The following is a 26,705-nucleotide window of genomic DNA, read 5'->3' on the forward strand; positions in this document are numbered from 1 at the left end:
GAAAAAAAACCTACATCTACCAATTCAAATAGGTCTAGATTATGAAAGTCATGAACTATGATTGTGTTCCACTAATAATCAGGGATATTGTTTCATATATTTGTTGATTTATTCTATCATACTGACTATAACAGTAAACAAACAATCTCATTTGAAAGAGTTGTTCCAGGCGGAGATTTCATAGTAGGTATTATAATCACATTATATTGTATTGCACAGAATGACTGAAGATATATACAGGAAACTTAACTGAAACTGAGATCCAAGATCTTACAATTTACCAGGAATTCAAGTATTTAGTTTTCATGTATAATGCAAATCTCTTTTTATAAACCAAAACATCTTTAGAAGTTTTAAGATTCTAGTATAAAGGATCTTAAATCTCTACATGGGATTGCTCTGCATGATTACATAAAAAAAAGAAACAGGTAACTTATTTTTATTAAACTGGGGATAAAATTAAAGACAAAAGAAACAAACAAAAAAATTTGACAAGAGGAAATTGCCTCAAGCTGCATCAGGGGAGATTTAGTTGGACATTAGGAAAAATTTCTTTATGAAAAGTGTTTTACTGCATGGGAACAGGCTGCCAAGGGAAGTGGCTGAGTCACCAACCCTGGAGGTATTTGAAAGGCATGTAGATATGGCACTTCGGGACATGGTTCAGTAGTGGACTTGGCAGTGTTACGTTAATGGTTCTTATAGATCTTTTCCAACCTAAAGAATTCTATGATTCTAAATGATTCTGTGATCATATACTAGTGTCTTTCCTCTCTGTTTTTTGCTCTTTAAAAGTGACAGAAGAGGACTTTTGAGCATCTAACACCTTGAGGAAGTTTATACTGGACAGAGTTTTTCAATTGTTCGGATTTATCTCTTAAGTAAACAAGGCTCAGCAGGTGGAGGAGGAGGGTTTTGGGTGTGTGATGGCAAAATCTCTCCACACCAAACAGAAGGAGTAAACCCCCCCACACTGGGAAGACCACATACACATGAGACACTCACGTGAGAGGCAGCTGAGAAGGGGTCATAAACCATCAAAGACCCACAAAGCATCCCCCAAACTCATTCCTGAGGCCTTCTACCACCAGAGGACTGCACATGATCCAAGTGAGGCAACAAATCAAGAGCCTATTGCAAGGGACTGCAAAGCTTTCCGCCCCAGGGGAGGTGCCTGGCACCCCTGAACATATATTAATCCATTGGACTCTATGTTTTGTGGGAACCTCACCACCAAGAGGACCAGAAGAACAGGACCCATGGGATGCCACAGGGTTCCACAGAGCGGTGATACATTTTCTATTTAATCCCTCTGTCACTCTCTTTCTTCCCTGTCCCCTCCTTTTATCTATTTCTTTCTATCTGTCTCTGTCTGCTTCACACTTACTGTTAAATAAAATCTATACTATTGACTTTGGCACATAGTCTCATCTGCACCTTAATTCGGAGGCATTTCTAATAACTTTAATAATCGGATCATAACACAGTTATATAATACACCATTTCAGCTTAAATAATAAAATGTATCAAAGTCTATGTGCCTTATTGTGGAAACTGTTACTCAGCCTCAACTATAGGCATTGTCATCAGCTCTTCTCAGAATATAGTAAAAAAAACCCCAAACATCTGAAAGCTGATATTTTCTTTCAATTAGTAGAATTTTTGTTATACGTAATTAATTCAGAGTTATTAAGAATCTAACCTGCCACCTGCCACTTGCAATTTCTAACTTTAAACATGTTACTTCTTATGTTTTGTTCTCAGTACTACACCCACATTTCCAACAAGCACAAAGCAAAATTAGATTATTATGTACTACTACATCAACAGTTCCTGAATCATGGAACATAAACTATAAATATATATGAGAATGGATTGTCTCACTTACAAGTAACATAAGAAATATATTCAACAGACAAGCTATGACTTTGAAAATTTTCAGTAGAACTTTTTTTTTCAAAGAAAAATAAACAAGGGTCATTGTGTGCCTTTTATTGGGCAGGGAAGCGGGTGGTTGAGCAGAAAAAGTTCTTCTTTCTCACTTTTCCGCTAGATGGGAATCCCTTAACTTACACTAAACTATCTAAAACACATTGTGCCCACCAAGCTGACAGAAATTCTTGCAAATCAGAGATTTGATGTTGAATTAAAGGCATCTCATTTAATTATTTCATAACTGAAAATTTATACCTAAAAACATGACTAGCAGTTCCATTTTGATTCAGAAAAACAATGAATTTTTTTTTCACCACTTCTTGTAAGACAGTTTTTCAAAGTATCCTGAGCAATAAACAGTTATTTTCAGTTAAAACTATTAGGATAAAGAAACACCCCACAATGACCCTTTAAATATGTTATCATGTGATATTTAAAGAGAGATCTAAAAAAATGAAGGCTTTTAAAAATTCCTTTCTTCTTCAAATAGACTTGAATTTTTTTCTATTTGTTAGTCTTTCTAGTTGGAGATAGGAAGCACTGAAACAAAGCCAAACCCCACATGAAAACAATAAAGTAGAGTTAGATCCTCTAGTTTTGTTTTAATAATTTTTGATTCAATACTGAAAGGTTAGTCTTCAGAAGCTTAATACAAATTTCACTGAATAGTAAAAGACAATATCTTTGAACTTAACAGAGTTTAATCAGATTTTCTACAACTTCCTATTATATCTAAGTCACTGCAGTAGGTCATGAATGAGCAACACAAAAGGAGCAATGCCATCATAGTATATTTTGAACTGTGGTCTACTAAGCCATTCTCTCAGAACAGTAACATGATTAGACATATATTGCTGTGTTTGCAAAATTAAATCTGTATGAAACTGATTTGGACTGAAAGAAGGTGACATTACAGTGTTAAACAGGCACCATGATGATTACCACCAGACAGAAGACCCTTTTTACCATGGATACGAGGACCAGTGATCCTCAGACAGACTTCCTTGCTATTTGATGTATGGGTATTTCAGTGTCCATGTTATAAGAAACTGGCCAGCGCAAGTAAATGCTAAGATAGAACCATAGAATCATTTAGGTTGGAAAAGACATTTAAAATTGTTGAACATGAACTGTCTCTTTCCACTTGATCAGTTAAAAAGGAAAATGCCAACAAAGCCTTTTTCTACTCTTTGGTTCACTATGTACGAGGCAGGGTCTGTGAGCAGAGCATGCCCGCAGCAGCCCAAGCTGCAGGGAACACCAGTCCTAAGGCTTGCTGCACCCTTCATGAGTCTCAGCAATGCTTGAGATGCACAGCTGCCCTCAGACCCTGCTTCCTTCTAAGGACAGGAAGCACATGTGTGGTCAGGGGACACTGATGGGTTAGAATATGCTGAGTGTCCTTCTGCTCGTGTAAGTTAAGTGAGTCCTGGAGAAGGCCTCAGATATAAAGTTAATTGAGATAACTTTGGCACTACAGAGACAGATAGTCGGATATTCTTTTCAGCCACAGACAGCTTGCAGCACGGCCTACATCATGGTCTGGGTTTTAAAGCACCACAAAAGCTGCATGCACTGAAAAAAAATCTGGCTGGATATTCTTCTGAGTTCTATCTCCTATAACAAAAAAAAAAAAAATTCCTTTATATATTTGCACCAGTCAGTATTTTAAATTCATATACTCTATAGGGAGAAGTTATTTGTCATACAGCCAATGGTGCAAAATTCTTAACAATTGATAAAAAATAGATAGAAATGCAGTGAAAAGGTGAGATAGATTAAAAAAACTCTATAACCTAATGTGAATTTAAAAGCACTACTTCTTTTTTACCTATTGCTTCTTACATTCTTCCCATGTAGTACTGTTCTATTAAACATGAAATTTTTACTAATAATTCAGGATATTTTAAGTAAAATGGCTGATGTGGGAGAAAATATAAAGGACATTGGGTATTGATTTGTTATTCTGTTTTTGCCTAGGAATATGTGTCAGCAGCTACATGAATAATTTTTAATTTTGAGGCCTTGAAACTCACCCTGAGGACTCCCATCCAAAAGAAAGGATCTTCAAAATGAAAAGAAGAAAATAGTAAAAATACAGCAACATTATGGCTGTCATCAGGCAAGAGCTGCTAGTTGTATTACTAATCAAAATTAAATCTAGAAAAAAAAACATTCGATTTTGACAAGCAGCCTAATGCAGTGCTCAGTGAATGCAGTAGATACCCCACAGCAAAGGTTCATGGGGGTTAGAGTATTCCTAAAGTCCTGTCAGGGAGTCTCTACTCAAAAGTGGACAAGATTCCTGTGAAGTCAAAGAAAACCACCTTCAAATGAAGGATATCTGTGGGTCTTTCACTTCTTTTAAGGTTAGTTGGTTGAGACATATACAGTCAATTCCATTTATTTCAGTGTTTGCTTAAAGATAGGTGGTAATGGGTATCTGACATATAAACCAGCAACAAATTACTACACCTGGAGAACACTCCTATGAGAGACAAGGCATTCATTACTTTGCATTTCTTTCAAGAACAATATGTCCTGAGAGAAGCACATGGATGGTAAATATGTATCACTATCTCTTCAAGACACATTGAAAAGTCACAACTATATTTAATTTGCATTTTTCTAAAATTTCATTTTGCATCTGCTCATCTTTGAAAAGAAGCAACTCCAGAAACGGATGCTTCAAAAGTTTTAAAAATTAACAGATGTTGATTTCAGGTGCATGTGCTGATTTTTTTTTTAAGCAGTCCAGTTTTAAAAATTCCACTTGTAAGATCTTTATCATGGAAATGCTATCAGGGAAAAAGAAGATTTTACCTGAAGAGAAGCAGAAAGACAGAATTTAGAAGAATGATGAATATCCAAAAGCTACGTGAAGAAATAGTGTTTTAAAAGCAATTACACAAGCCAAATTCATTTGTACTACACATGTATTTCATGTTCTATTGTACTCATTCTTAGTTTTCTGATTTAATAGGATATTACCTGAACAAGAAGATGGTGTCTCAAAATAAATAAAACAGCATGTTGAATACAAAATGAAAAGTTCTTGTACTTGTACGTATAACTATGTTAAAATTATTAACAGCATAGCATAATAGTAGTCCATCATATTCAGAAGTAAAATTATTTTTTGATAAGTTTTTTACCTTCTTTCATGATAATTCACAAATGAGGTTTTTATACGAACAATTTATGACATTATAATTAATCATTCAACATAGCAGCAATTACAAAAAATAATTTTAAGATACACCTTATAGCATTTTGTAATGCATTGTATTATTTTTATTATCTTGGTATACTTTGCAAGTGTTGTTTTACCAGAGCATTCTGAAATTCCAGCAGAATGTACTGCACTACACAAATTTGAGGTCAGAAGAAAAATTCAGGAGTAATTTTTTAAAAAAAATTATATATTGTACTTTATGTCAATTTTTTTCAGAATCAGAAATAATATATGTTAACATATATTATCAAGTTCCTTGGAGATGGTATCACACCTGAACCACAGGTTTACTAAAACAGAGGCATATTAAAAAAAAAAAATCCAGAAGAACCATTAGATGAATACAAAGTTCTGTTAAAAAATAACAGGATAAGTTTTTTCTGATTTTCCTGATTTAAAGCAGGTTTTCTTTTTTTTATTCTCTTCAAAAGTGCAAAGTAAGCCAGATATTTGCCATACAAATATTCACTTTGAAAATAGAGGCTTCCTCTCTACAGCACAGAAGGGTACTATGTTTAAGTAAAAGCAAAGGTTTACACAAGTAAACATACTTGTATGTTCTTTTACAAATGATTAATCCATTTCACTATGATAGTAACTTTTAATCAGAACTGATTACAAGTGGATTAATTTCCTAGACTTGGAAATTCATTCAAGTCAAAGGATCTGCATTGTTACCAGTTCTTGCCATTTCATGTTGAAGACAAAAAACCTAGAGAAAACCTTACCATAGGAGAGATTTCTGAGGAAGAAACAGCCTTAGCTCCTAAAGTACCTTATTTTATTTTCATCTTCAAGTAAAGTGAAGTTTAACTGTTATGGTGTTTAGATATACAGAGAATTGTTGCATTTTCTGCCTGAACACTTTTAGATGCAATCTGCTGATCTAAAATGTATTTCTTGAAAGAATAGTTTGTGAGAGAACAAAACCTCATTTAATCTACCTTCTTGCCTTAGAACTGTTCCCATGATAGCTATATCTGCTTCTGGGACTGGAAGTGCTTTACTAAATTCCAGGAAGGCTTCTACTCTTGCACCTTCCCTAGTGTTATAGATGGAATTGAACTTTTCCTTGCAGACATCATAAGCATGGTATCAAAATACTATCTAACAGAAATATTGAGAATTTTATGGACCAGCTAAGGAAATAGGAAAAGGATCAGCAACTTTACAATACTTTAATATTGTAATCATGACTATTAATATAATAGAAGATTTCATGATCTAATTCTGAAAAGTGTACCAAAAGGAAAGCAAGACAAAACCATGTGAAAAGAAAACAAAACTCTACCTTAGGGACCTAAATTATAGATGGCAGACTGGGCTTTGCCCCTCTGCAATGGGTAACAAACAGAGATCTGCTTCTCCCTCTTGTAACACGAGAATTTTCAGGGGCTTTACCTAATGCTTAAAATATTGCACAGGGTATGTACTGGCTGGGAATTTGAAAAGCTTTTTTTTCTTTTTTCCTGAGGGATGGGTTTTGATAATGGGTTTTAAAATGTGAAGAAAAACAACCACCTTACACACCTTTGTTGACAACAACACTTGCAACACTGTCAGGGCACCAGAGGGGCTGGCATCTTCCTGGAGTCAGATGCCAGAGGGTCCTCAGCTGGGTGATGGCAGGGCCTGGCAGATGGGGCCTGTCCTGCCTCCCAGCAAGCCAGAGTCATCACACTCCCAGGCATTGGTTACCTCCATGGGGACAGGGATCTGGGGACAGGGACAGACCAATTTGGCCAGGTGGACACATGCTGGTTAATCCAACTCTCAGAATAAAATCCAACAACTAACTCTTACTATCATTCACAAATTAAGTCATAGAATGTATGTGTAAAAAAAGATAAGTAAAAAAACCCAAATAATACTAAACAGAATCCTCTCATGGAAGTACAGTTACAGAGTTTTAAGTCTGGTTATAGTCTCTCTTAAATTTTTAATTAACAAATATGCTGGCAACTCATAAAGACAGTTACAAAGATATGAGGTAAATTTGCTGGTTACTGTGTTTGATCAGGGCCTATCTTCAGTCCTAGAGACCAGAGAAAGCATGATAGTGCTTTTGCTGCTACTCCTGGACTTGACAAAGTCATCAAGAGCATGAAAACGCACTCTGGGGCAAATTCAGAAAAGATGGACACCACCTAAGGGAAACTGACTGAGCTTATTGTCAGGCTTTGTGTTCCCCATTCACACAGGCAGCGATGCTGTGAAGGCATCAGAGTTGAATATTGAAGAGAAGTCAAATTTTGTCATACAGCTGGTAAATGTCAAATTTCCTAAACACATCACAAGTTTCTTGGTGTTTTCTGAAAGTAATTTCTTTTTCCCTTTCTATTCAGATAAGAACTGAATTATAAAAGTTCCACAAATGTCATCTTTGTTGTTAGCGTATTGTAAAACTAGTGTAAAATGGATTTGTAAATACCTTGTGCTTGTTTGTTCTTTTTAAGTGGGTGGTCAACAGATATAGAGGTTGTGTTAATTTTATAAAGTGTTCAGTTTTTCTTAGGAGCTCAACCGCAGCTGAATAATTTTTGCCGGGTAATATTTCTTGACAAGCAATGTCTTCAAATATAACCTTTGGCAAATCATTATCATCATACTAGTTTTTTGTTCTGTTATCATGTTATCACGTCTTGTAGTATTTATAATAATAATAATTATAATAATAATATTTATATAATAAAAAATATATTTATTCTGAATGTAACTGAAAATGTATGCATTGTTCTAAAAGATGAAGGCTGATGGGAAAACAGATGGATGCATATTTATTGACCTAATGTAGATTACGCATTAATTCTGAGAGTAGCTATGTTTTTAAATCACAGGAGTTCCACTCCAGCATGAATTAAATATAAAACCTCAAAATATGAAAGGCATAAATGTGAACTTACTGAAGCTTATTATTAAAGCAATAACATTATTAACACAATATATCTGTTAAAAAAACCCAAACCAACATAAAAGAGAAATGCAAGAAGTCAAGCCATTTAAAAAGAATATATAACCAGTGTGTCTCCAACTGTAAGCAGACATTTTAGCATTACTAAACTGGTAGATAACATAGATCCTGGAATAGAAGCTCAATGCTGCTTTGTCTCATTTTCATTGCCACTGCAAAGTTTCATTGTCACCCTTTAACCCCATTTCTGAAATTATTATCCTCAACAACAGCAATACCCACATCAGCTTGTGAAAGGGAAAATTAAATTGGAAAAGGGAAATGTGGATTGAAGAGAGATGAGTTTGAATTAGGGTACCTGGGCAAAGTTCAACATAATGCTTTGCTCTGTATCTTCATTTCAGGCCCTTACGCAAAAATTTAGGGGAAAAAAAAGATTCAGTGTTCCAGTAATTCTTCTTTGTAGAACTACAGATGTAAATAATAATCTATTGTCCAGAAAAAGGACACCTGTTAGCAGAATTAAAGACAATAAATTCAATGTTTAATTTCACAACAATAAAGACTGATTTGTAAAAGTATTGCTGACATGTGGACTGGTCCTTAGGGGCAGAGTCTTTAAACAGTCTAGTGCCTTAATCTTCTGAGTCAATGTCCTGGTTCTCATCCCAGCTGAACTAAAAGTTATAATAATGTATTTTTTGCTTTAGGATGAAATCTTATTCATTCCCATTCCCTAAAGTTAAGCACATTTTATCACATGTAATTTCCACACTTTGGATGGATTAGCTTTCCTTGTTTAAAAACAGAGAACGTAAATTAATGGTTCATATATCCCTTTTGTAAAGTTCAAAGACACAGAGATAAATGTGTTCATAAAAGTAATTCTATTCTGGAAAACCAGACATTTTAGAGACGCTTGCAATGCAATGCTTTTCTCACATCAAGACCTTTAACTTTTCTAATAGATACAGCACAGTATTTTAGACCTTAAAAACACAGCAAAGTCCTTAAAATCCTCGTTACATCTGAAAAGACGTGAACGTCTAGAAGCATGCAAAGTAAATCTTAATAAATATTAATATTAGGAACCTTTTCCAATGTCCAATAGAAAGTAAAAGAAAAACCTGTCAATGGTGAGCAGGTTACATGATCATTCATGTCTCGCTGCTTTCAGTTCAGGACTTTAAATCTGGTTACACAAATAAAGACAGTGTTTCACCTGTGTACCGATCTTGGCTGGAATAGCTAATTTTCACCGTAGAAGCTCATATGGTGCTGTTTTGGATTTGTGACTCAAGCAGTGCTGATAACTGAGGGATGTTTTAGCCTTTTCAAGAAGTGCTTACACAGCACCAAGGTCTTTTCCGCTTCTCACACCGCTCAGCCAGCAAGAGGGCTGGGTGTGCACAAGAAGCTGGGAGGGGACACAGCTGGAAGAGCTGACCCCAACTGATCCAAGAGACATCCCACATCACATGATGTCACGCTCAGAAATAAAAGGGGGGGAAGAAGGTGTAAGAGAGGGCACTCGGAGTGATGGCATTTGTCTTCTCAAGTCACTGTAACATGATGGAGCCCTGCTTTCCTGAGGATAGCTGAACAGCTGCTTGCCTATGGGATGAGGTGAATCAATTCCTTCTTTTGCTTTGCTTATGGACATGGCTTTTACCCTCCCTATTAAAACATCTTTATCTCACTTGTATGTCCTATTCTCTCCCCCATCCCATCATGCGGGAAGTGAGTAGGTGGCTGTGTGGGGGTGAGCTGTCTACCGGGGCTATCCCACAGTAAGTGGTCATTTCATTTTAAGTGTAAAAATATACCTGTATTTACAAATGAAGGGTTATAAATACATATATATAAACAAAAACATGTCTACCAACAAAAGGAACACAATTACCATATTACAGTACTCCTGGCTAGGAAGCCAAGATGATATTATAACCTGGGAACTTGTTAATTCTTTTTTTAATCAATCTTTTTTTATTATTATTTGAGGATAACTTGTGGCTAGACAGCAGCAGATATTGCCCATAGTAATTGTTCACAACACCAGATGGTAAAAGAATAACAAACAGAGAAACAAACAAAAGCAGATCAACCAAGGAATAGTTTCTTCCCTATTTCTGAAATCAATCTCTGATACATGTGGTCCACCTCATAAGAGAGGAAAAACAAGGTTAAAACATCAGGTAATCTTTTTGCCCTAACTTTTCTGCCTCCTATGCCTGACATTTTTAAGTATGATTGATGCTAGGAGAGATAGTGTTGGTAGGTGTCAAGAAAAGAAAATACAGTGCCAGAACACTGGTCCTGGTGAGTGATCAATCCATCTTATGCTCCTCAAAGCCTGCTCCAACAGATAGACTACAATATCTCCTGGGGGTGGATGGCAAAAATTGCATCAGGATACACAGGAAGGACGATGTCCCAGAAAATATCACTCACCATAACAAGACTGAACCAGGTAGCATAGAACATTTTGCCCGTCCTCTTTGTACACTTTTGATTAGCAAAGGCCCTTTTGCATGGTTTCCATGTAAGTGGAAAACAAGGCCTAAGCAACAAGGTTTTCAGTTGTACCAATACCCTCATAAAGTCTTCTACTGTATCAAAACAGAGTCCTTAGAAAGCTTAGTCCTTAGAATTATCCTTTGAATGACTTTTGGGAAAACTGTAAGAGTATATCTTGAACACACCAGAAAATTGTGAGAATTAGGTCCATTGCTCAGAGTTTTTCCTAAAAGTGTCAAAACCGTAGTTGTAGAAAATCCAATATTTACTTAAAATTAAAAGCAAAAGACATTACAATATTTACTCTTAGCTAAGAGCTAGAAGACGACATTCCCGAAGAAGTGTTCATGACAATATTTTTAGATGAAGCATATATTTCTGTTCCTTTAGGAATGGAGGAGTGCATTGTACAAGTACCTGCTAGAATTAGAAGAAAAACATAAGACTCTTTCAAATGTTGAGTTTGAATTTTTAGTGATTCTCTCATCAACAAAATGTAGATTTTGGCAAAGGTCTACATTAGAGATCTAATTTGTGTTACAACATTTCAGAAATTCCTTGAGGGAAATTAAACATAGGAAAACCTGAATATGGAATACAGTTCTTGGAATTTCAAGATAGAATTTCAGTACTCATGTACAAAATATATTTATTTTAATCCTACACACTATTAGCAAGATGTATCACTCACTAAAATAACTAAACTTTCAAATTGATTCTTCACTATGACCTCACCCTGATACTGAGTAGAAGTCAATCACAAGCAAAATTCAGAAATTTCATCATAGATACTTCCTTATCTAGCTCAAATAGAATGCATCATTAGCAAAATTTTATGCTTGACAATCCTTTTGGTGAAGAAATTTTTCCTAATATCCAATCTAAACCTACCCTAGTCACTTTGGGGCCTTTTCCTCTTGTCTATCACTTTTTATGTGCAAGAAGATATAGACCTTTACTTCACTACAACCTCCTTTCAGGTAGTTGAAGAGAGTGATAAGATCCGCCCTGAACCTCTTTATCTCCGGACTAAACAACTCCAGCTCCCTCAGCTGCTCCTCATAAGAATTATACTCCAAGCCTTTCAAAAATCTTTGTTGCCCTTTATTATTATTGCACGGTGTCCAATAGCAGTTTAAAAGCCCATGTGCAAAACTGTGATAGAGGAGGTCAAGGTTACTTTAAGACCGCTACAGGAACCTGGGAATAAGCTGTGGTGTCTTAGTTGTGGATTTTGAGGATTGTCATAAGCAATTCCCTTTACAGCAGAAGCATTCATTTATGTAAGATACTCCTGTAGTCCTGTAAGGTTATTTATATTATATTGGAGCCTCTCAGCATGAAGCAAATAGATAAACACAGGAGTCTCCATTTTCATATTCACTTAACAGTCTAATATGAACCGACCAGTATATCAACAGGGAATCATTAATCCTGGTAAACATGCTCATTTTAAACAGGTTCAATAAGAAAGATATTTCAACCAAAAAAAGTAAAAATTCTTAACAGGAAAAAAAGGATGCTTATTCCAGGAAGTGTCAGAAATTGATTTCTGAAATTATTTTCTTAACTGATGTGATATTCTATGTACACAGGGACATAGGGTCATGAAACACCTTGTCATTACTCCAATAAGCACAGCAGATTCTTATTTGGGATATCACGACAGACTGTTCTACTACAGCATGCGAAGGGTGCTCTTCCTTTTTGCACTGGAAAGTTTATTCAATACATCTTTACATCAGTGTAAATTATTTTCTCTGTAATAAGAAGATGAGCTAGGCTCTAATCCATTACATGAATAATTATTACCTCATTATTAAAAGAACTTAATTTTAGTAGATTTCATTGATTAATTATATCTTTAAGCATTAGTGTTTATTTAGCAGTATTAAATCTGTGAATAACTTGATAAATAATATATTTTTCTTGTTTTGCAGAGGAATACACATGCAGCTTTAATATTATACTCTATTTATTATAACACCACAAAATCTGTCATTCCCATATGAACTATGACCAAGAACTTCTAGAAAAGGATAAGAAGAGTTACAGATGTGGACGAAAGTCTTGAAATTGAGGTGTGGTTAATTGGTGTTTATGAGGCTCATCTCTATATTTGGAATCTCTATATTCAGCCATTGACTACATTTATCATTTGTATTATGCTCTCAGTCAGGAACTAAACTAGATAATCAGTGAATAGGTCATTTCTTGCAGGGATCCTTGAAGCTGTTGTTCATATTTTGTGAAGACAGAAAGCAGAAGGAGATCGACACTCTTCTCAAACTTCATGATTAGCCTGGACTAATTTGCAGTGACATTCTTTGATAAATAGAAATACATATTTATTTACTATTTAATATCTTAAAGTAAAAAAACCAGCCAAACCATGATACCTGACTAACATCTTTATAATATTATTGCTGTAATAGCAGAACATTACAAATACAAATATCTAAAGGGTTTTTTTCACATTCCATTCAATGTCAAATATGTTTCTCATCCCACCAATATCTACATTTAAATTCAAAATTGTAGTGTTATGAAGGTTTTATCTCTCATTTTGTAACAGTTACAACATATCTGTTGATTTGAAAGGACACGTGCCCCACAGATTAATCCACTCTGTAAATTCAGTTTAGAGAGACTGATGTATCTGAAAAGAGCTGTGTATAGCTAACATGCTATAGAAATGGTTTACCATATAAGGAGTAAAGCTGGACTATAGGTTGCACTTGCATTCCCAAAGCATGTGGCAATTGAAAGTGGGCTGCTATAGCTGCTAGAAAAAGCTCATAGTCTCATTTGATGTTTCCTCAGAAGCAAAATGATCTCGTGGGGTTGGGTTACGAGGGAAGTGCTGACTGCTGCGGTTTGATGAGCCACACTTCACATAAGCAAAGAACAAACAGAGATATATCCTACATCAAGTTTATGGATCAAAAGACCTCATGGTTTGGGAAAGGTGGGATATTGAATTTCCAATTAAAACTCCCAGGAAAAGTTTTTGTATATTTGGGCATTTCAAAAGATGTTCAAGCTTTGGGAATGGGGGGGTGGGGAAAGTGTATGTGAAAAGGTGGGAGTGGGGGAAGGAGGAACCATAATAAACCACTAAGTATATGAATAAATTATTAGCTCTACTCCTCACTAATAACTTCAATTTTTAATTTATTTTCTTTTTACAGTGAAGTTAATGATACGCTAAAAGTATAAGTATATCATGTTTTCTGGTGTTCCCTGAATATTCTGATTTATAAAAAACATATAATCCTATATACATAATCCTTGCAAATATACCTGAGATCTAGACATTGACTTCTTCTCTCTCTTTTGTCAGCATTATTAGTACATACTTATATATATATACTTTATAACATTTCAGCAAAATGTTTTGCTGCAATTGAGATGGAAAGCAAACGTGTGGGAGCCCAAACCCAGCTTTCAGCAAAAGGAAAACAAAGGTTGACAAAAACCTCATGATCTGAAGGAGCTGGACCCTTCTCACAAGAGGTGTTAAAGTTCTACCTTATGGATTAAGCCTGGCTCCAGCAGAAATCAGAAAGGACTTTTTGAGATGATTGTATCAGACCATGTCTAAACCCCTGTAATCCCTCTATCTCTCATGTAATCCTACTAGGAAAAAAATTAACTATGTGGAAACTGCAGTAAAAACTTGTGTAACTCCCCAATTAACATAGCACCGTCCCCTTCATTAACATGTCCAGCCAGAGATGCCTTTAAATTGTGTTCTCGTGCCCAATAAAGGATTCCAGTTTCCCCGACTGGGATCGTGTTTAGTTTTTATTTTCCAGACCGCCACTAACATGAACCAATAGAGGCTATTGCAGGTAATTATTAATTACATAACTAATTAGTATTACACCCCACAGCTAATTACCAAAAGAAATTAATAAACACAAGTACAAAACACTTCCTAAAAAGGTTTTGAATTCAAAAGATTTTCGAAGTCTTAAAACTTTAGGTTATGCATGGACAATAGTTCTGACATTCATGGCCAAAATGACAGTTGCAGCAAATTTCTACATACAGAGTTTACAATTTTTCCTCAGGGGAAAACAAAACAAAGCAAAACACAGGTCCAAGAGCCAATCAACTGATAAACTAGATTGTTGGTAGCCTGATGGAGATGAGGTTGCTGCAGCTCCCTATTTTTAATCCATGGTTTAGAAGCAAAATGAGGTCAAGTGGTGTTCCCATAAGGCACACACACAGATGCAACATATACACACAACAGGTGACACACAGATAGATCCATTCAGCACTCAAACACACATGGCACAAACAGCCTCATTCTTCTCTGGCTGACTAGGAGGACGGATGATTTATAACTGGAAAGATGCTCACATACTCAACGTGAATCACTCCTGTAACTTGCCTTAGACATTCAGTCTGTCCAGTAGCCAGCACCTGCATCCCCAGACTTCACACTTGGTGCCATCTGGACAGACAACTCTGAGGCCTGCAGCTCACCTCCAGCTGCAGGTACAGACCCACTTTTAATCCTGGACATGCTAACACATCCCCACTCAACCAGTAAATTATTGATCCCCCAGAGCTTTTTACATTGTACATATCCAGTAACAGTACCTCAACCTCTCAGGCCCCCAGTGCCCAATGATATCCCCACATACACATTATGAGCTCCTAGTAGCTGGCTTTGGCACTGAGGTTATCCAGGAGCTGGCTCCTGGCTCCCTGGTCTCCCCTTAACTCACGCACAGAGACACAGAGGTACAAACAGGGGTCTCATTCAACCCTCAGTGTCTCCAGACTGATCTAGAACTCTTGGCTCCTTCAACAGCTGGCTCATCAGCCTTCTAGTCTGGACTTTTGGCCACGTGGATATCCATAATCCAAGCCACTCATCCAACTTGCTGGCTACTCTAGCCTGAGACCTTTTAGTGATCCTACACTGGCATAGGTACCCATGCAATACACACATAGTCTGCATTTTCCAGTTTGCAGACTCACAGACTCATGGTCCAGCTCCAGTTGCTGGGATTTAAACCTCCATACAAACATGCATACAAGAGAGACCCTTTACTCAGGAAAAAAATTAGAAATGGAGCATAATAAGACACAGGACAAACTGCTGATCAAGGACAAGGTATAACCAAACAATGGTGTTGAGTAAAGCCTGTTTGCACACGAATGGCCCCTTTTATCTTCTTATCCCCCTATTTTCATTTGCTTTTCCCTCTCTAATCTATCTCAATCCCTCCCTTTCCCTACCTGTGGTCCTTTCTCTAAACATCCAAGAATAAGTCTATGCAACCCCATGAAGCTCTTCCCTGCATCCCGTAATGTGTCCCATACTCCTGTAGGAAGTACTTCTCAGTCTGAAGAGCAATCAGGGCAGCATTTCCTTTTGACTCCTCATGATATGTTTCAGTCCTGGCACATGGGGCTGAGGCTGTCCTGGGACAGCCCTGGGAGGAGCCTGGGCTTAAGTCTAATTAGAACCGGGGATTTACTCTCCCTGCACTGCATCTCTGTCCGACTTTGGGTATGTGGAGAAGAGCCTTTTATCAGATAAGCTAACAAAGATGTTCTTCTGCCAAGAACACAATTTTTTCTACTTCAGAGTTTGTAATTTAGTGCTGGCCCTTTGTTATATTTTAAATGCATGAGTTCTATAATCTTTTTTAAACTATTCTACTCTAGGTTTCTAAAAATCTATAACTTTAAAGTGTTAATATAGTAAGTTGTCTAAAATCAAATATAGGCAGCACTAAGGTAGAAGACTTCTTACAAGAGTAATCACACTAGAGCTATAAACACCTTGATATCTGCTTCTGATAGCTCCAAGAAGCTCTACTGATTGTTAATAGCCTTAGGCTTCAAAAACATTATATTCAGTCATGAATACTGGGACCTTTCTCTTTCCCTTTTTGCTTCTTTTGGTCCTTCTTTGTGGTAAAGAAAGTTTGCGCATGATAGTGTAAATTCATAGGACATCCAGATAAAATATAGTTAAGATGGAACTGAACAATTGAGGTATTAGGAAAAGTAGGTCACAGAAATGCTTGTATTTCAGAAGTGATGTTTTTAGAAAATGAGTCTTAAACCCCAGAAATTCAAAGTGAAATTTCATAGTGCAAAACTATTTTTCAAGACTTTCCCATCATTTCCAATATTCTATTTCTTTCCATTATATCATGCCAAATTAAATTACCTGCTATTCTACAATTATAAAAAGACAGCTTATAAAACCCAAAAAGCTTTCTCCTGTTTTTTAATTGTTTCATTGTCTACTTATCTAATTTTGTCATTTTCATATACTAAGGTATCAAAATAATTTTCATGTTCTAGACAAATATTAAAAAAAAGTTTAAGTTCATAAAGAGTTATTAAATCCCTGTCAAAGCCTAAGGCTTGAGAGTGAAATACACTCCCATCTACTTTCCTTATGACATACAGTGATGTAACAGTACTATTTCTTTTGTGATACACACTTGATATTGACAACATCCCTTACAATTCTTCACTGACTGAATAGCAGCTTCAGACTACAAGTTCCACACCATTATAAAAATAAAAAATGCAGACCATTGCCTCAGAGTGCTGAAACAGAAGTAGAAATATAAAACAGGGTTTCATTTCTAAGTAACGCAAGGGCAGAGAGAGCTGGAGGACTGTACCACTGATTTTCCATAACTCTTACTTGTTAACATGTACCCAAGAGTGGTTTTCACCTGTGCACCCAGTACTTTGCCAGACTGTACTCACACATGGCTGGGTAAGGTGCATGCCAGCAGATGTTCGCAAAACACGAAGTATATATGAACAGGCCTGCCTCAGGTTTCCATGCCAGCACCTTATATAGTCCTCTAACATGATCCTGTCAGGTTTTGCACTCTTAGGCCTTGCTAACATGAGCTCACAAATTTATAGAACATTCTAGATTGAGAAAGACTTTCCTCAGGGCATCATGGAGTTCAGTTTCCTAATCAAAGCAGGACTAACCTCAAAGTCAGCTGAGATGGCACAGATACACTTCTCTTGTAATGAAGCAAGGGCATACCTCCAAGTACCACAGAGATTAATGTACACAGGCAAAGAAACTTAAACACAAGAACATTAAAATAAAAACTATTTACACTTCACTTCTGCGTATTTTAAAAATCACTATTATTCCCTACAGTTAATTAGGGGAAAATACACTGTTAAGTGTATTTCATTTGTCCCCCTCAGTATTAAAGCTTTGATATAGATCAGGAAAAACAGTTACAAAATTCAGATTAAGAAATGTACTTTTTAAAATTATATTTCCCCATTATTAAGGACTAGGAATACACACTAAAAATGTATAATCATATTAATATTTAAGATCATCCTCTTCAGAAAATTCAAAACTACTAACAATTCCCAACCTCAAAAGACATTTCTTCTGCCTTTAAGTAAACCAATTTGGATACATTATACATAACCTACAGTTTGTGGAAAAAAGGAAATGGTGATGCATAAAGTTTAAGCATAAATATTTCAGTTCATTCTACTTCTTAAATCATAGAATACAGAATGATAATAATTTATTGTGCTATATGTGTTGAAGGACACATTCAATTATCCTCCTAAGCATTTAAAATCATAATGTATTAGGCATACTTGAGTCACTTCCTAATCAGAGGCTTGAAAAGATGAAAGAGTGCTATTCCAGTTTGGCTGAATGGCTAACATCATGACATGATGCAGAATTAATTCTGTACACAGCAGGCTCACTTTAGTACTCAGCAAAACATAGCAACTACTAAATTTCATAGTGCTAAAGCAAAAAGTAGGATATAAAAGGAATTAAAAAACAAAAATCCCACACACCTGCATTTTGTACATTGGATTTCACCCAACAGACTTAAATAACTGCAACATATTAGCCAAATCCCACTGACAGAAATATAAAATACCCACCTGTTTTGGGATCAACTGAGAAATATGGCTGTCCCTGAAGAATACTGTACACTACTCTGGCACTGTTTCCATATGTGGGGTCATCTGCATCTGTGGCTGTCACCTGTAGAACAGATGTACCTGTATATACAGGAAAATAAAAATTCATTGGTAATAAATATAATTTTATGACAAGTATTTCAAATGCATTTTTGAAACCTCCACAGTCCTCACATTCTACAATTGAGAGGTTAATAATATTTCTCTATTTGTTATTATACTACCATATTTTTAAGGAAAACTAATTATACTAATTTGTTAAAATCCTTTTTGTCTTTCTCTCTATATATGTATATGTAAATTAACTACATACATATAAACATAAATAGTAACTACATAGCATGCATATTTATGCATGTTCACACACATAGACCTCAAACTTGGATATTGATTTCTGAATAGCTCAAATTTATGGACTTCAGGATTATCTTCATCCACAATACAAATTAATGTTGAAGTATTTAAAATAACTTCCATAAATGCCCCCATATCAATAAAAGATGCTAAGGGAATAAAAAATCTAGCTATTGGAAGGCATCAAAGATCCCAAAAACTACTAGAACCTTGCTAAGGATCCAAATTAGAAAGATAAGGAGTAAAAGACAATTATTTTTATGCTAGTAATAAAAACCACTAGAAAAATAAAATCACAGTTTCTAGAATGTCACAAGGTGGGATAAGTTATGACAACATTTTTTAGAATATAAAATGTGTAAGTACCACACAGATAGAACAGAGACAAGTGATTTTACTTTTTACTGTAATTTTCAAGATGTTTAATGATGAATCTTTTTTGCTATCACTGCCAAACACTTCACATAATTAATCAGTAAATGAAAGATTGCACTTTAGTAAAGGTTCAGCCTTCATTCCATTTGTTTATCCTTCTACAGACACAGCTTTCTACAGGTTCCTTTGGTTCACCATCAGAATACAAGAATAATAATAACAGAACAGGATGCTGTCATATAACTCTGCATCTGAAAATGGCTTCTCTGCTAAATTAACCACTGAGGCATTGCCTCCACTCTGGGGTGTTCAATTTCACATCTTAGTTGTGAGGAGAAGTATGTTTTTTAGTTGAAGCCCTTGATCTCCTCTACTTGTACTTTGATTCACCTCATGAAACAGTTTCAGAGCATACTGACTAGATTTCTGCAGATGAAATTAAACCAGGAGATGTGCTTTAGCAGCACACCTGATTTATTCTTACTGCTAATAGGCATGTAGTCTCAGAGATCAGACAAGAGCTAATCTGAAATAAGATTTCCCAAAAACATATGGTGGGGCCATCAGTTCCTCAGTTAGAAATGTTTACCCTTCTAGATCAATTTCCATTGCACAGAACTATTTCTTGATGTGCACGCCCTCAGCGTACAGTGAAAATTGAAGTACCTAAAATCATCGGGTCTCACTTGAGGTCTAGCAAACTAAGCATGCAAATCTTCACACTTTCTTCACTCTTTGAGAAACTCTTCTCTCACTTGTGCCACGCTAACTTGGATACCCAGAATTGCTGTTTTTATCTCTACTGGAGACTTAGTAAAACGTATGGCAAATGTGTCTGCATACATAAATATAGTGTCTTCTGATCTCTGAGAAGCCCAAATGCATACAGTCTCATAGATAAATACATTCACAAAGCAGATATAAGGATATCTTGATGAATTTGAAGTTGAATACTGTACTAAAATCAAGCTGGAGCTGGAGCTGGAGTCTGTACATAGTTATTCAGACATTAATGGTAAAAGTAAATTTACTACTTCATTTGTGTTTATATGGAAAGGTAAACAAATATGAATTAGTTTGTGTATTTTGTCTTCAACTGTTCTAGGAATCTATTCAGCTGTATTTATTTGCTATCTAAACAGAATAAGGGTTCCTGCAAACCACTTCTGATTGCTTCAAAGAACAGAAAATGCATTTTTGCCCCTATTCTATAGCTTATTGAATTGCTGTAATGATATATTTCTGTAACCCAGTTTTCCAATAATTTCTAATTTGAAAGGAACTTGTATGTTTCAATCTAGTGGAATCATTGAAGTCTAATAGGTTACTGATAAACAATGATTTTATTTTATTTTTTTAGTTGCATACAGCGAAAAGAGGTATAGTCAGTCACCTACCAGAGTTTGCTATCCAGAATGCTGGGCAACTTCCATAACCTTTTATCTATAGATTTTCCTGTTTCCAGGAAAACAGTTACCACCACGGTGAGTTTCCATTAGCACTTTTCCCCAGAATTCTAGAAAATTGAAACGGATGAACAGATTTTGGCTATTTCAGAAGAAAGTACCAGAAATACTGAGATTTCATAGTTCTCTCATCCTTGGGAGACTTTTTTCTCTCTCCTTATTTTAAAAGGTAAAAAAAGAATCTGAGAGCTTGTATTGCTCATTGATGTGGGACAAAAACAGGAACGGTAAAAGGGAATGTCTCACATAAGCAGCTGACAGGTCATTTTAGCATAAATGGAATGCCATTGTACCTTAAAATTTGCCACAGTGATTTTCTAATACAACTGTATCTCTCTCTCAAGACACACCTGATAATAGTAATTTAGTATTGAATAGTGGAAAAGTGCTCTCTTTCTACCTAAAAGAACACTTAGAATCACAAATTTTAACTCAAACTCCCACCCTACCGCTCAAACTCTCATTCAGTGAAGCTTAATTTTTTCACTATCTTACACAAGCATGCTCAACATTTAGTAAAATATCCTCGCGTGGGCCTTTTGCCTAACGCTTGCCTGATTTTTTGAGCACCAAGGAAAGGCAGCTTGTGAAAGCTGCGGGTTAGAATGCCTTGCAAGAAAAAAGGTAAAGAGGGTACCTTTGCCTTCCAACTACTCCTTTCAAAGCTAGCATCATTCAGGCTCATCAGCACGACAGACAAATCGTAATTCCGGATACATTTGTACCATTTAGATGCAGCATGATTTTTTGTCGTTGAGTTACGTGTAATGAAGGATTTAAATAGAGAAGTACAAAGTATAGCTACCTTGCTATTTTAAATGTTAACAAGTCTGAAAAAAATAATCTGATACAAAAGATAAGGGTCTAATTTCTCCGGAGACCGCAGGAGAGGTATGAATATCTGACCCAGAGGCATACCTTCCAATCTTTCTTCACTAACTTACTGTGAAAGTGCTTGTCAAGAAAAACTCAAAATTTTGCTATGAAAGCAATTTGTCACTCCAGTTAGGCAATAAAAAGGACTTTTTTTCCTCAAAGTGGAGTCTCTGCTTATTCAGAGTATAACTTCCATTACACATGCTTTCCCACTACATGTCAGAGATTACATATTGGGAATTCTGTTTCCTTAATTAATGCTTTATATAGAACTATAAAACATGTCTGTATGCTCTGAACACCACATTGTAAGCTTTGCCTTTTTTTTGTGTCAAAAAAAAAGATTATTTAATTGGGATACCAAACTGTCGTTTTATTCAAAATGTATTCCTTTGTTTTTCCCTTTTTTTTAATATGTTTGCAATAAAAATTTTTTAGTTTTATATATCAAACAAAAGATGAAAGGAAATACTTCAATTTGTCTCTCTGAAGACAAATTTTTAATGTTTAATGAGGCAGTTTAATAAAATATGTCTGTTGAGAATGCAAATCTGTATGCTTGACTTTCCATAGTTCGCTGCACTGTTAAAATCTCAAATGGATCAGTATGGAATAAAAATTAAAAGAAGTGAAAAGAATGTGAAGTTTAATGGACACAGGGATTTCCTGCCTAACAACTGAATTCTTGGTATTGTCTTAAAACACTAATGAATCAACAAAATGTGATTTAATTTCACAACACGTGAAGTTAAATAGGCACTTCTAATAAAAATCACGTTTATGAACAACATGAATAGTCTTCCAGATTATCCATAATTATGGTTGCCTCGCATTATAATACCCTGGAAAGAAGTTCAGAAAAATCCACTATATCTGTTAATTTCTGAAGTAGAATTTATTGGGAATGCTATTCTTATCACAGAATCACAGAATGGTTACGGTTGGAAGGGACCTCTAGAGACCATCTAATCCCACCTCTAAATTACCTCAGCATTAAAAGCTTAATATGCAGTTTCACTCATTTTGCAGCTGACAATTAACACATATGAAAGTCTTACTGATTAAAAAATATATTCTTATTTCCTTTTAATTTACAGAAAGATGACTTTCATAAACCTTAAAAGAGGCCACAGAGTTGTCAATGAAAATGAGTTTTTTACACTGCAGAAGAAATAATTTCAGATATAAACCTTGGTTCTGGAGCCAACTTTTAGGGAAAAGGTTCAACGAAGGCAAGGAATAGGTGTTTTCTTTCAGCTCTTTCAGAATAGTACATAAAGAATAAAGTATGTTCACTTTGTGTCATGGTGAACACTGTGATCTAATATTTGGCAACAAATTTAAGAAAACTTACCTGTACTTTCTTGTCAGTGACCTTAGAAAAAAAGAAAGGCCATAAAGGTCCTACAGCTTTTACAACTAGATGAAGAAAAGTTCAAATTGTGGGGGAAATACCACCTAACATCTTGAGGAGACAAATAAGAAGCTGCTGCTGATGCTAAACATAATGGAGATCAGAAATACCACCATTCAGCATGAGGACTGTTGCAGAGACACAGTAACATTGAAAGGTCATGTTGATCGTGTGAAAACCATAAGAAATTTTTGAAGTAGTGAAGCATCCTTAGAAATTCATAAAATAACATCAAGAAGTTCAGTTATGTATATACTCTGCAGCTAAGTGTCATAAAACATGTTAATTACAGAACAAATGAAAGTGGCACAGGTATCTCCATAATTTGACACAAAGAATGTATCCCGTGGAAACAATAATAGAATCAGTCTTCCTGAAATTGCAGGCAATAGAGTTCTTTCAGTATGCAACAAATACAAACAAATCAGTGAGAGAAAAAGATAGTGATAATAAATTTGCAGTGAAAAATATAATGTATACCTACAACATATGCATACCTGATGGGATATAAAAACTCAGTTTTATTCACAGAACACAAAAGCTTTGTGGAATAAATATTTAATGACTTGCCTCAGGTACAACCAGTAAAGTTTTTATTTATAAAACATGTGCATTAATGCCTTATTTTACCACTAAAACTTCATTGCTTTACCATAATCTACTCTGGTTTATAACCCAAAATACTATTTCAGACTATCTATTCAAATTGTTCTTTGGGAAACAGTAACTCACATGATGTAGTTGCATGGTAATACACAGTTCAGATTACTGCAGAATTATGACTAACATTTATGTAAGAATGCTGCATTTTGAAAGGATGAAAAAGAAAAAAAGAAAACATCTATAAATAGAATACAAATGAAAATAATTTTATTAGCTAATTTTGATTTTGAGGATCATACTGATCCCCTTTCCACTGTCTTTCCCCCATGCAGAATATAAAAGGCTTCAAAAGGGGAAGGAAATAATCAATTAAAAGGGTCTCCATTAAAGAAAAAGGAAACTGAAGAAAGAGAAGGATGGAGTTACACATTTTTGGAGATAGCTGATAAAGGAAATTAATTTCTCATTAAGACAGTCTGTGGTGTAATGAGAGATAACTGAGATAAAGTTTAGATGCTACTGAAATGAACTGCAACTCTAACAGTAAAGCTTTGTGCCACAGTGATTTATCAAAGACAGTTGAAGAGGTTTTGTACAGACTCACAATATTTTTACTGGAAGCTCTGTGCACTCACTGTAGTAATTCACACAAAGGTGTTATGACATTATCCATAAAAATATTGGCCTTCTATACTTACATAAATTTTTGTTGGCAATTCCTCTATTAGGGGAAAGTTATAAAATACTTAGAACACTGGAGAAGTATTAAACAAAAAAACCTGATTGCTTAATGTATTACCTCAAAGAATATCTGAACTACATAGCCAGGAAAACCAAAGATCAGTACTTTTTAGAACTTCAGTTCACTTTATAAGAACTTTACTAAAGATAAATAAATATATGTCTCAAATAACCTAGGAAACCACCATCTAGGAAACTACTACTGTTTGCTTAATATGAATGTCACAAGTAACATATAAGGTTGCATTTCATGTTTTCTTATCATCTCTTCTTAATTGTAATATCTTTAACGTACAATCAATGATACGAGGATGCGTTATAACTTTGACAAAATGTAGTGGCATTTTCACTTACTAAAACATTGTTGAATAGAACAGTTCCTTTTCCTTACCCATTTCAGACATCTCTGGTACAGTAACAATGTATGGTCCATCTGTAAATTTTGGTGCATTGTCGTTGATATCCTGCACTTTGATAATAAATTCAGATTCAGGCTCAAGTGGCTTGTTTGTCCGTCTATCAATAGCTTGGGCATGAAGCACGTAGTGTGTCTTCTGCTCTCGATCTAGGCTTTTGGTTGAATGGATGTCTCCAGTCGTGTCATCAATAATAAATATAGTCCCTGCCCCTTCTCCAGTGAGAATGTATTTGACTGATCCATCACCTTTGTCGGAGTTGGAATGCAGCTGCAGAAACACAAAAAATCATATAAAATAATTATTACATTTCATTAAAGGTTATTGCACATAAGATATAACAACTAAATTACTGTTAGCACCGCTCTACTTAGTTTTTACCCTTTCCATCTCTTGCCATCATATCTCGTGCTCTTTCTGGCAACCCAATCATTTTGTTCAGGGTTACTTCCATCCAGCATAGTTGATTTCTTAAACTGGGATTTCTTTAGTTCTACATCCATTTTAGAAAACTTCACTAAATCAAGAATATTCTAGTACCTGGGGTAGTTTTTGTTTTATTTAGTTTAGGGTTTAGTCCTTCTAGTAGTTATTTTACAGCACTCACTGCTAGAAACCCTGTCTTAAGCACTAAGCTGGCTGAAGTCACACTGAGGATTGTTTGCCTCAATGGTACTTCAGTCCCACCACCTACATTTTCTTCCGTGTCTGCAAGGACAACATCATTTACTGTGAAAAGAAACTGCACAGTGCGACAGAGGCAAATGTCTGTCCAGGATTAGTCTCCCCTACAGCAAAACACAGGCATTTTCTTTGGATTTTGTTTGTTTATTTTTAATTAGAAAATCAAATAATTTGCTTATATTTAAATTATTTATAATTAAATAATGAAGTTTGACGGATACTTCCAGCATTTTTATTGTTCATAACACACAGTTTGTGCTGTGAAATATTCATTAAATATATTATACCCCCTCCTTAAGTAGAATAAAGCTTTGATTTATTTTTGGGGGGGAAGGAAAAACCACTAAATATACTGGTTATAACATAAGATAACATGAAACAGCTTCCGATTAAGTCTCATTGCTTCTAACCTGACTTCAAAGAATTGCCTGTTTAGATTAAAAATGAACATGTGTTGTCTGATAAGGAAGGGTGATTTTTATATAAACTGAAAAGTTTTGTGGGTTTGTTTTTTTTCTTTGAAATGACCTTGAGAACAGAATGTATTTATTCAGAAGCACAATTAAAAGAAAGTGAAAATGCAGAAATGAATAGCCTCGGGTATTGTGCAGTTATATTGTGATGTAAAATCAGAAGGGAAACTTTCTGTTTAAGAAGACACTCATTCTTATCCTACTGCCCTGACTATTTCTCAGTATATGCAATGTGGCATTACTAAGTTTTTATACAGAATCTGAGCAAAACAGAAGCAGAATGACAGATATTATTTTTAATTAATGGAATGCAAGGTGTCAGTTTCCAGGCTCGTTTTCACTCTCAGTTCAAAAACTACTCAGGATTGGATAGAGAGGAAATAAGACTTGTAGGGTAGAAAAGATCTTTTTTCTTACTTAAAACATAAGATACAGAGATGCTGCTATTTTCTCACATGCTACTCGTACCTTTTTTGCAGGTCTCTGTCTTGCCTTTAAAACTATCTACCTTGCTATTTGTAAAAGCAGTAAGCATATGGCACTTGATGGAATTTTTCATCTTGTGTATTAAATCCATGAAATTATGGTGTTGTACATAATTCATATCTTGTACTGTAGGGGGCCTTGGAGAGGTGAAATCTAATAAATTTAAGATTTTCAGCTCATATAAATCAGTCAATGCACTATATGCAAGCCACAAGAAGATCTGACAGAACAGATCCAAAACACAA

General features: G+C 35.3%; 1 protein-coding gene across 4 annotated transcripts in view; it reads right to left on the reverse strand.

Moving 5' to 3' along the window:
• The window catches only part of CDH18 (cadherin 18), a 249,479-nt gene that overhangs the window by 117,675 nt on the left and 105,099 nt on the right, over positions 1-26,705 (reverse strand). For all 4 annotated transcript variants that reach the window (XM_027681893.1, XM_027681902.1, XM_027681876.1 and 1 more), the window contains 2 exons: positions 24,793-25,087; positions 18,534-18,653 (listed from right to left, as the gene is read on the reverse strand). In XM_027681893.1, coding sequence (XP_027537694.1) covers positions 18,534-18,653; positions 24,793-25,087 — 415 coding nt within the window. The remainder of the gene's footprint in view (positions 1-18,533; positions 18,654-24,792; positions 25,088-26,705) is intronic.

This window comes from Neopelma chrysocephalum, unplaced genomic scaffold, assembly GCF_003984885.1.
Source record: "Neopelma chrysocephalum unplaced genomic scaffold, ASM398488v2 Primary Assembly neopelma1_22b, whole genome shotgun sequence".
In the NCBI taxonomy this organism is placed as follows: Eukaryota; Metazoa; Chordata; class Aves; order Passeriformes; family Pipridae; genus Neopelma; species Neopelma chrysocephalum.